We start from the raw sequence: 12,378 nt of genomic DNA on the forward strand, positions 1-12,378 counted from the left end.
TAGTGGCCAAGGAGTATCACTGTTCATGGAATCTCCCTGCTCTTCGCGTACGGCTGCATTGTACAAGGATGAGTCGTCCCCTCCCAACCCCCAAAGGGCACGAGCATGCCACCGAATATACGTGGACATATCTCGGGTCGGGCCAAAAAAAAAGCCCGGTGTTGAAAATCCAGGCACGAGCCCGGTCCAATCCTGGAAAAGCCCGACACAACTCTTTTGGCCCGGCCCGACCACGGCTAAAATCTCATTTTATGCAAGCCCGAGCCCGGCCCGATCTACTCGGCGGCCTCAATTTTTAGGCCTAAGCCCGGCCTGATTGCATGCTCGGGCTCAGCCCGGCCCAGGATTTTGGGGCCGGGTCGGGTCGGGCCATCCGGATCGGGCTGCCGATGGTCAGGTATACCGCCGAATTGCGTGTCGCTCGTGAGCCCAAGTTCAACCGTGCTTCTTGATTGGCGTCGGGTAACTAATAAGAGCATTTACAATCGGACTTTTCAAACCCGCCCCCCTACATATCTACGGACGCGCTTCTAGATTGTCATCGGGCGACTATTGAGTAAGAGCATCTACAATCGCACTTTTCAAATCCAGGCCCCTACATGTGTGCGGACGCGCCTGGATATGTGTGCCGCAGTTACCCGACAAACACTAAAAATATGCCTCCACTAGATCCATTAAACTGAATTCAAATCCATACTAATTTCATGCAACGTTAAATTATGTACATAGTTGAACATATGTCATAAAAATTGACATTTTCTACTGACTAAGAATCAAAAGACACTAGAAAAAGGTCATCCAGGGCCCCCTTTCCCTTGCCTTTGCCATTGTTGTTGTCATCTTTCGTGCAGGAGTAGCGGTCGAAAACGCAAAATGCCTGCCCTTGCGCTCGCGCGGCAGGCATGCCACACCTCCTTTTCGTTTTGTTCGCGAACCATGGAGGTGGATATGCCCTCCGCTTCGTCAACTGACTCCACAGTGACGAGGCTTCATCTAAATGGTTCCGCCGATAGAGCAAGGTTGCGCCGTAATGCGGTGGTCACGTGCCTTGATCGATCGGCCCCAGCCTATCCTAGTGTCATTTGAGCGGATGCAATGGATTCCCTCCGGATCGATTCCGATCGGGGGGGGGGGGGGGGGGGGGGTGGGGGGCTCCTCCCGAGAACATGGAGAGTGGCACGGGTGACCATGTGCTCCTCGGGACCACAAGGAATAACATCACAGTCCCCAGATACGGACTACCCAGAATTGGATCCAGTGCCTGCCATGAAGGAGTATGCCATAGTTTGACGGAGAGGACCTTGCACTACTAGAAATACCACTACTAATGGCGCACCTAATATGGCCATTAATGGCGCATCACTGGTGCGCCATTGATAGCACGCCATTAGTAATTTTTATTAATGGCGCACCAGCTGGTGCGCCATTAGTATCTGGTATACTAATGGCGCACCACCTGGTGTGCCATTAGTATATGCGAGGGTGCGCCATTAGTATGCCTCCCAGTTGGCATGTATACCCAGGTGCTTTGGCATACTAATGGCGCACCACCTCTGGATGCGCCATTAGTAACCGCAGCATACTAATGGCGCACTACCCGGTGATGCGCCATTAGTATGCACTGTCATACTAATGGCGCACTGTCGTGTGATGCGCCATTAGTATGAATATTAGGTTTTTTTTATTTTTTTATTTTCTGTTTTTTGCACAGGTTACAAAATGTATAATTTGACAAAATATAGACAGCACACATCAACAATAGATTCATCAAATACAATAGAAGATTAGTCTTTGAATACAATTCATCATATTAGTCTCCGAATACAATTCATCATATTAGTCTCCGAATTAAAAAGACCGAACAAAGATAGAACATTATATTACAAGTCTCGAGACCGCGAGTAGCGAGTTTGTCTTCGCATTACAAGTCGATATCGATCATCTAAACTACCATCACATAGAAGAGAGCTGCGGTCATCACGATGAGCATCATCACGATGAAACTCGTCTTCATCCGGTTCCTCCAACGCTCCCTCCCCTCTCCCGCTAGATAGCGGGCGTATCTAGATTCGGCCTCGGCCCTAGTGGTGTACCCTTTGTAACTGTTACCGCTGAATCGGTGAACCTGTCTCCGACACTCCTCCCAGTCATCGTAGACTCCGGGAACCTTACCCTTGTACACGACATACGTCGGCATCACTATGCACTAGCCAAACGAAACGTTAGTACCAATTCACAGACAATACATAAGCAATATATAATTATGCAACAGAACGATCGGAAGAGAAAAGCAACACATTAATAGCATCGATTACATCTAAGTTGAACGACTCTCAAAACCAAAGAGACATACTACAAGTTCATTAAAGTTTAATTACAACATGAGCCAATCGATGTTTCAGAACTAGACAACTCGACTCAAGGGACCGAAGCGTGGATGAAGCCGCCGTCTATCGTGGGAGTCATGAAAGAACGGGCGTTGTCATCCTGCATTTGTAGCATTGTGTCGATGTCACTGTTGGACGGTTGATTTCTGAGGTAGAACTACCCCGAGGTACGAAGGACATCTTGATGGATGATTTCCGCAAACTCCGACTGGATGCGAAAGAATTCTTGTCGGAGGTCCGCGTCCTGGATTGCCGACACGCTCGCGGCCCAATCTTGGAGTTTACTCGGTAGCAGAAGTTGATGATGGTCCCGTACGATCGCCCGCATGTGATGGATGGCGTAGTAGGCACCCTTCTGACCGCCAGGCGGCTGCTTGACGCAGCAGAACGTCGTATTGTGGGAGAACACGTGCTTGCCGTACTTACGAATAGGCCTGGTGAAGGTGCCTCCAGATTGGGCGTAGCCGGGGAGAACATCATCAAGAACCTTCTTGACATTTGTGTAGTCTACGTTCGACTGACGGTCCGGGTCGAAATACGTGGCCATGGAATATTTGGGGCTTAGGAGGATGAGCGTGCAACGTGTGTCACTGCAGAAAACACGGAATGTTAAAAGAAAAACGATCGAAAAGTAAGAATTCATATGTTACAGGCCGGTTGAGGGGAGGACTTACTCGGGAAAGTAAGGCACGAGGAAGTTATCCTTATCTTGGTTTGCCAGAATGACGCCTTCGAGGTAAGAACTCGCGACTTGCCGGTCCCCAGCGCTGCCCAAGATCTTGGCACGCATGTAGAAGGGGTCGACTATCACGATGTCCGGGGTCTTGTCGCGAATGATCCGCATCTCCATACTCAGCGAAAATAGCCGAACGAAGGTGTAGTGCAGCGGATGAAGGTTAAACATAGCAAAGATATCATCAAACCGCAGGACGATCGTACCCCCGATGTTGCCATCCACAAAGCCCTTGCCCTCTGGCACCTTGGCCACGAAAACCGGGTATGCCACATCCTTCTCTCTGAGACGCCGCTTCTCCAAAGAAAGAACACTGTCGTGCAGACTCCGCATAGCACCGGTTGCAGCATTGAGCATATTTGGTGGTAGCATCGCCCTACCCGCCACATGCACCCTCCTCGAGATATCCTGCGGTGAAGGTGGCCCGTCCTGAGCACGGATCGTACTTGGTGCCGGCTGGCTCGCACCCTTCTTAGTCTTTCTTTTGCGTGCCTTCTTCTTCTCCTGTAATGGGACCGAGTTCTGCTCACAGACCGCCTTCTTGAGTGTGTTGGGGCTGATAATATTTCGCAGCTCGCCTATCTGAGGCTCGGTGAAGTCGGCAGCTGGAGGCGTCTCCTGAGAGCTGAACGCCAGACGGCGCCTGTTGCAACTTGGCTTCTCCGCGGTACGAGCTAGATCGCACACGTCTTTTGTTGGGTTTGGTTCTTGAGAAGGAGGCCCCATGAAGTCGCCATCGTACCCATGCTCGGCAAAGTACTGATCGACGTTGCCAAATGTATCATCGTCGTCGTCGTCGTCGTTCTGATCCTGTGCCATATGCATGTTTGGATCTAGTGGCATAGGGATGTCCGGCACCGTTACGGCGGTCTTGAAGATGATGATGATCAGCTCCCGCATTTGTTTCCCCCACTCACTTGATTGGGAGCTTGCGGTGCTCGAGCAATTGATCTTGAAGTCATTGTAGTCATCTTCGGTGATCGAAGGATTTTTCTCCTTGATCTTCTCATAACTCTCACCTTTCTCGATCATTCTCTTCACATTGCTTTTCCAAGTAGACAGGGCCTTGCTCATCTTCGTGAGGGCAGCATTGTTCACTTTATTCCCTTTGAGGCTTGTGTTTTCGAATTCAGCGGGGAACTTGTATCGTTCGTGCAGCTTCGTGAAGAGGAGGTGGCGCAAATTCCCCCGGTCAGGATGCCTCAGGTTCTCGGTGTTGATCGAGACGATGCTCCGGACAATGCACCCGAGCTGAAGCGAGTACCCCTTGACTATTCGTTCGGGCGCCGTTGGATTCCCGTTGGAGTCCACTTCAGTAACTTCCTCCTTGAGGGTGCGGAGCACGATCGGGCGCCGGTCCTTCCGTTGCCTCTTCGGCTGGCTGCTATCTGTGCGTGCGCCGCCATCATCAGTGGTGGCATCCTCGGCGGCACCATCAGTGGTGGCATCAGTGTGGTCATCCTCGGCGGCACCATCCGTGGTCTCAGGATCGGTGGGGAAGGCGGCGGCCTCATACAAGTGAGGTTGTTCCTCCATCTCCTGGGACAGCTCCCAGAATGCCTTGCCGCCCGAACCCCCGCGTAATCATCACAAATTGTTTTCTGTTAAAGATGATCATCATCTTTTCATGCGGCACCAAATTTGATACTAATGGCGCACCCGTAGCATGGTGCGCCATTAGTTGTTTAAACTCTAATGGCGCATCAGATTGTGGTGCGCCATTAGTATATACTAATGGCGCACCATCTTTCTGGTGCGCCATTAGTGTCAATCTCATCTATAGCCATTTTCCTAGTAGTGTTGGATACTGTGTGGAGGGGAGGGGAGTGGAGTGCGGCTAGGATTTTGTCTGTAGTGCGGATACGATTGAATATATGTGGTGTTGGATGAACCAGATGCGACGTGGCGGGCACGTCCGAGCGTGTTCGAACATCCCCATATCCGCCCACATATGGGCTGGATATGGGTGTTGTCGGTCAACCCGGGCGTTTGGGTTGCATTTAGGGCATCTGGATGGGTGGCACTTTTACGACCGGACACTGATCCGGAAGGCCGCCCAGGTGTTTCGAGCGGATATGGGGCGTCCGGTTGTAGTGACTCTAAGGCATCATCTGACCTGGATGACTTGTTTGATCAGTTCAAAGTATTAATAAATTCTCGCGCCCCAATGGAAGAAGAAAAAAAGAGTTCCTCCCCTGCTAGTTAAGCAGCTAGTTTTCTTCTTGATGCTTTAGCCAAAAGCATCTGGATCCCTTCCGGAGAATAGGGTTCTAGTTTCTCTATGGGAAACGTTTGGGGCCGAGGCACCGGCCGAAGCTTCGGCCGGTCCAGTCCACGCGCGCACGCCGCGACCCAGTCGCGAGCAACCACGTCTCGCGAATCTCGCCTCATTCCTGTCTCGCAGCTCCGCAGATCTCGTCCCCATCCTCATCTCCTGCAGCGCCGGCGCTCACATCTCGCCGTCGGCCATGGAAGGTCGAATCCCCCGCGCGTCCATGGATGTAGATCTCACCCCGCCATGCTTTACAGCCCGTTTCGCCATTGGATGCAGCCCGTTGACCAATCCCCATCCCCGGCGGTTGCAACTCCCACACGTCTCGTGCTTCTGCCTCACCGCCGACGAGCCGGACGGCGATGGTCGACACCGGAGGCTTCTGCAGAATCGTCGCACCCCCTCATGTTGCAACCGTTTTAAAAAAAAGCTTCATCCCCTAGATGAAAAGCTTCAACCGGATGTAGAGAAAGCTACAAGTGGTCAGCGCCATCGCCGGAAAGCTACAACCGTTGACGTGAAATGCTATATCCTTCGATTAAAAAAGCTTCAACCTAAACGACACAAAAAGCCTTGACCAAGTGCTGCTAAAAAGAAAATAGCTACAACTTTTGGTAAAAAAGCTTCAATGGTTGTTGGAAAAAGCTCCAACCATTGAGAGAGAAAGCTACAAGTAGACACTATGAAAATAAGAAAGCTTCAACCAGCGACGGCTGGAGGTGAAAGAAGATGATAAAATGCTGCAGTTTTGCTACATGCTTCAACCGGCATAGATTTTTGCTACAACTGGCATAGCATTTTGCTACAACTAGCGTCACGTTTTGCTACAACACACAGCCGGCGTCACGGTTTTGCTACAACTAGCATCGTTTTTTGCTACAACTGGCATAATGTCTTGCTACATCCATCATGGCTGAGCTGCGACCCAGCACGGGTTTCCGTGAATTCTGGCGGCGAGATCCAGCACGGGGGGCAGGGGCGGATGCTGCAACCGGTCGCCGGCGAGCTGCTACGGGCTCGCGGCGAGCTGCAACCTCGACCGGCCGTAACGGAGCTCGAGCCCAAATCCATGGCGGTAGGAGGTCATGACGTATGTAAGACATGATTGAAGCAATCCCAAGGAGGCTTCATAGGTGGGGGAGCCCCTCGTCGACGTGATTCGGCCGCGGGGAACGAATAACAGGCGGATCTAGCCGCCGCCGCTGCGGATCGGGGACGGTCAGTCGTGGGGGGGGGTCCAACTCCCTGTTTTCCTTGTTGTGGCTGTTCGTACACGGTCGCAACAAAACTGTTCTTTTTTGCTGCAACGGTTGCTTCAGTCCGTGTATGCGCGCAGATCTAACGGTCCATGCAAACCGCATCGGACGGCTGGGCCTCGACGGGCCCAACTGTTGGGCCGGTGCGCCGGCGCAGATCGCTGCCCTTTCTCTATGGCTCACCTATCCGATCCGGAGGCACATGGTTAAAGTAGTTGACTACGCAGTGGCGGTTGTAGCTGTTACGAGTGCTGGCTTTTTAGAAAAGGAGGATGACCCCCGGCCTCTGCATCTGGGCGATGCATACGACCGCTTTATTAATTATTCACACAAGACCTTACAAATTTATACAACAACAAGACTAAAGCCACCGTCTAAGCAACAACTGTCGCTACACCTATCCAATCGATGAAGGGCGCTAATAGTCTGGGCCTAATACCAAACAGACATCGCAGCCAAACCTAAACATCTAAAACCTGATCTCCCAACCAGGACGCCTGCTGGGTATGGGGAACCTACTAGTCCGGCGCACTCCTCAACCAGGACGCCTGCCGGGTATGAGGCCGCCGCAGCCACCTGCCACCAAATCATCTTCAGAGTTGTACTGTTGCATCTACCTTGCACGGTCTAGCTATCGTCGACGCCACCACGACGCCAGATAGCTTCCTCCTCCTGCACGAGTCCATCTCCGCGCATCGGACGCCGAGACTCGACTGTGCCATGCCGCCGAGACCGATCGTCGATGATACTGTTGATGCCACACTGCTCCACCTACATGCCATCTCGCTTCGACTCCGAACTACCAGCAACTCCACCACCCTGAGCAGTCCTCGGCCGACGCCTTCAGGAAGGAACACGACACCAAAGTGCCATCGTCGCCCAAACATAGGAACAGAGGCTTTCACCTGCGCTCATGACAGAGGTGGGGGGCGTATGATCCACACCGAAGCCTCCAGGAAGGTAATCGACGCCGAGTGCGTCGACTTTGGTGCGGCCGCCACGCTGGCCAAGAGTTTTCCCCGGATCCATGCCCACCCGTCCAGGCAGTATTGGCGTCGACCGTGGTGGCTACCGTAGCCAGCACGAACCGGAGTAGATCGAGTCGGAGACGACGCCTCCCATGAAACTCCGGGCGACCATCGAGGAGCCGCCGTAGCGCCGCCGCGTCCACGCCGCCCACATAGCCGTGGAGCCCCCCCCCCATCTTCACCCGCCAGGCAGGCCGCACCGCGCGCCATCGATTGAGGCCGCCACCCCGAGATCCCCGCGCCGCCCGAGGCGCCGCGGTCAGATCTGAAGCAGACCGACCACAACCACCATAGACGCGCCCCGAACGGTCCCCACGCGACCACCGGGGGAAGCAGCTCCTGCCGTCGCCCCCTGAGCACTCGTCGGCGCGCCCCATCGCCAACGCGCCGCCAACTGCCGCCGAACGCCACCCGCGCCAGGTCCGGCCGCTGCGGGGAGGAGAGATCCCGCCGCTGCCGCCGCCAACCGGGCTTTGCCCGGCGGCGGCGGGCAGGAGAGGTGGGAGAGAGGGCCGAGGGATTGGCGGCGCTAGGGTTCCCCCTAGTCGCCGCGCGGGGGCGACCCAGGGGATGGGTCGGGGGAAACTCCTGGCCAATTTCTTTACAGAGGGATTGTCAAGTATGTCGACCTTATGAGTGCTGGTACGTCATGACATTGCAACCAAGATTATATGTATGCGAGGAATCTCCTTAATTAGCGTTGTTGGCAATGATATTAGCTAAGCTGTCTGGGTCTTATTAATTTTGTGGAGTGCGAGAGAGAAAGGCAACCGAGATCTCTTGAATAAATAATGGTCGGCCAGTAGCACGGTGGAGTAGTCACTAGATCATTGCAGTGTCCATATATATATATATATGTATATATATATATATATATATGTATATATATATATATATGTATATATATATATATATATATATATATATATATATATATATATATATGCGACATACTTGACTAAACATTGTGACAAAAGAATCGCCATTTCCAAAAGGATACCTGATAGTGGATAAACAACGGCTGGGTGTGACAGAGGGGGCATACTCGTACGGCTAAAGTAAGCGTCCCCACCAGCACCAGGACGAAAAATTATATAGTTTTGTCGTCTCTCTCCCTAACGGCGAAGACATCCAACATGGGAACCAATTATATGTGATGGAGCCTCAAAAGAATCAGACCTGCGAAGAATGCCAACATGAAAACCAATTAGAAATCCTGTGAAATCGCACCAAACCACGTGACCACGGTCCCTCAACGCTACGCTCCACACGCACATCTCACCTGAAAAATCGGGGTGCCTTCCTTTTGAGTGGTCCAGACATACTTGGCTATGCCTACACTGTAGATGATGCAAGTTGCCTCGGGGACCGGTTTACACTCATCAGTCTGTACAAGTTTAATAAACTCTGGATGATTTTTTTTGTTTTTGTTTTTAGGAATAAACTCAATATATTTGTACTGCACCACCTCCCTGATTTCTGTCACCTGGACCTGGATTTATATGCCCTCTCATTCTAAGTTCAACTGAATCCCCTTTATTTCCCACTCGTCCTCCTCCATTTCTAGTTACAGAGAAGCGCCGCCCCTCAACTTCTTAATAGCCATCTTCTGTTCTGGCGTGCTCCATGGAGAAGGCCACGCCGCCGTGGTTCCATGTGCTGGCGGCGGCAGCCGACGTGCCGCTATCGTTGGCGCTGGAGCTGGGCGACCAAAACCGGGACGAGGCGTTACCCACGGCAGACGTGAACGGCAAGACAGTGCGGCTGTTCGAGTGCCTCTTCTGCAACAAGACGTTCCTCAAGCCGCAGGCGCTCGGCGGCCATCAGAACGCGCACCGCAGTGAACGCGCCGCCGGCTCCAGAAACCCCTACCACGACGGCCCAATCGGAGGCGCCGCGTCCACGGGGCGGCGGTGGGACTCTGGCACGGGCCGGTCTATGCATTGCACGTCCATCGCTTCGCACGGCGGTGCCACGGCGGCGCCCCACAGGCCCGTCGTTCTACGCTTGCCCGAGAACGCGCTTCACCTCCACTGGTTCCCCAGCCGCGACGGCGAGGTGGGCACTCTCAGCTTGTCAAGGGCCTCCGTCCCAAGCGGCGCTGGCAAGCCGCTGGACCTCGACCTCGAACTACGCCTCTAGCGTGGTCTGCTTGTTGGTGCCATTCTTATCTCACAGGTGATTATTTCTCATTTGAGGCAAATTCCCATGCACTGATATGAACTAAAAGCTCTTTCTTCTTTTAGAAAGCTACGGCTAGCCAGAACCAATTTTTCCTTGGTGAATCAAAATTTATGTGCAAAAACAATTTACAAAACTAAGTACATGCTGTGGTGGTTACATTTACACCCCCAGTCTTGCCACGACTTTTGCGAGGTTGGCCACCAACAACTTTTCAGCCAAGCTTAGTTGTTTTTAGTTTTTCACTTTGAAATTGTCACCAGGGATACTCCCCACGTGTGGGGATCCTATGTGTTAATTAGGTGTGTGATGTGTGGTAGCTGACCCTACAGTTTTTGTATCACACCGTTATCTATATAATAATTGTGCAAAAATGTAGGATAGTTCGGAGAGTATAGTGCATTTCAGCCGACGGTATTTTTGTGTTGTCACCCGCCACTGCTCCCCAACCTCAATATATTTCAAAAATTAAGAGTTGGAGTTCACGAGATCCGTGAAGACAAGAAAGCATGCCACAGACTGGCATGTTCCTTGAGTTCATTAGGCCTAAGCGGGTTGGACCAAAGTTGAGATTCCAGATTGCATTCCTCGATATAGCTATGACTTTGTCATCCCATCCCCCCCCCCCCCCCCCCAGCACCACCCTCAAATATTTTCCGGAGAAGCAACAACATGATGAAGGGGCAGATGGTAATGGGAAGACCAGCCGACATGGTGGATTCCCATGAACTTTCAACAGGTCTGAAGCTCGGTGTGAAGTTGAGACCTTTCCAAAAGGCTACCGGGGGCACTGAAGGATCAAGTGGTCATGATCTTCAATTCTGTTGTTGCACCTCAGGCTAATTTTAGTGTCTAGAATAGTTTTCTTCCGCAGATTGATCCTAGTGTTGAGCCTGTCCAGTTGGAATAGCGAGCCGAAGATTTCGTTGTGCTAGGGCACCTTTGGTTCCCGGATAGGATCAAGTTTGGCATCAGTAAGATAGGTTGCGAGACAGTTATATGCATGATGTTGCAAAACTGTTGATAACTGGAAGCTTACCAGTGCTGGGCATGTATTTGCACCCGCCACCAGCAATCTGGCCACTTACCACCTGACAGGATTAGCAATTTTAACAAACTACCAGTGGCGGGCACAATATCGCACCCGCCACTAGTAATTTTGATTTTGGCTATTCTGGCCCATAATACTAGTGGTGGGCCAATTTAGAGCATGCCACTAGTAAAATTTACATCATTAAAAATCAAGAGCATTTAATCTAGAAGTCAAAATTAGTTTAATCTTATTTATAAATTTGTAGAATAAATATTTATGTTAGATGGAATAAATTTTCTTTTTGTTGACCAGATTCACTTTCTATAAAACATATAAGAAACAATAATATCTAGTAAATAACTATAAAACAAAAAAAATCAATAATAAGTGTTATCATAACTAGATGAAGTTGTAACCACACCATTTAGAGGCCATACCACTACAACATGCCAAGTTCATATTTTTATACTTTATTTACACTACTCTAAAATTCAAAAACCTTTTACATTCAAGCTACTTTTAATTTTTTTATACAAAGATGTTTGAATTTTCAGAACATTTTTTGCATATGACCTAAATATATACTCACGAACTTAAATATGATTTTTACAAAGTTTGTTTGAGTTTTTTGTACATATAGTTTACATTTCATTTATGCCCATTAAAGATCTCGGTCCCTCTCTTTCTCTCCAAGTCGGTGCTCCAATCTCTCTCCTCCATGCGATCCACTCAACCCGTTCCTCCCGGAAGTACAGGTCTTGCTTGCACAGTCTTGTCATGAGAGCTTCCCGGTTGACGAAGAACATTTGTTTGGCCAAGACAACTTTTTATTTATTTTGAAATTGACAAACGGGGGAAGACTCGACAATAATGATGATTCTTTGTGTTAGTTGTGGGTCAACTAACCCCACATTTTTTACACCCTTGTCTTTATATATAATTGTGCAAATTTTAGGATGGTTAGGGAGTTTAGTGCATTTGACCTCATTGCATTTCCGTACTCACTTTATTTTAATGTGTCCTTTGTTATGTTATGACAAGATTTATGACATACAAAATGGACAATCATAAAAATACATCAATAACAAATCTAGTGAATTAGTATTTCTTCCATTTTGGTTCATAAGACATGTGATAATCAGATTCTGAGCAACTGTATATGGGATTAACCTCCGTGCCTACAGGTGTCGTCGAGGGCAGAAATGCCGGCACCGGCTGGTGGCCTAACTTGGTATCACCAAGTCGTATATATGAGTTGCTTGCCTATCCATCGGCAGAGCTCTGTATACATACACATTTGTGCTCTTGCGTAGTATTGTTGCTAGCTAGATCCCTAGTCTAGCTAGGGTAGGGGTCTATCACAATATGGTACCATGAATGAAATATGTTTCTTCCTGCTTGCTTGCCAGAGGGCAATGTGCTGGGCTCTCAAGTGAAGCAGTTTGTAGCAGGTAGTATTCCCTCAGTGAGAATCCAAGCTATCCATCC

General features: G+C 50.3%; 1 protein-coding gene across 1 annotated transcript; it reads left to right on the plus strand.

Annotated features, from left to right (window-relative positions):
- Positions 1-9,215: 9,215 nt before the first annotated feature.
- On the plus strand, positions 9,216-9,976 carry LOC123089708 (zinc finger protein KNUCKLES-like). Its single transcript, XM_044511304.1, has one exon. The coding sequence runs from the start codon at positions 9,303-9,305 to the stop codon at positions 9,816-9,818; it is 516 nt and encodes a 171-aa protein (XP_044367239.1). The 5' UTR covers positions 9,216-9,302; the 3' UTR covers positions 9,819-9,976.
- The last annotated feature ends 2,402 nt before the right edge of the window (positions 9,977-12,378 follow it).

This window comes from Triticum aestivum, chromosome 4B (genome assembly GCF_018294505.1).
Source record: "Triticum aestivum cultivar Chinese Spring chromosome 4B, IWGSC CS RefSeq v2.1, whole genome shotgun sequence".
NCBI lineage: Eukaryota > Viridiplantae > Streptophyta > Magnoliopsida > Poales > Poaceae > Triticum > Triticum aestivum.

What these genes read in the sequence shown, in the direction of transcription:
- LOC123089708 (XM_044511304.1), top strand. Translation starts at nt 9,303, where the DNA reads ATGGAGAAGGCCACGCCGCCGTGGTTCCATGTGCTGGCGGCGGCAGCC.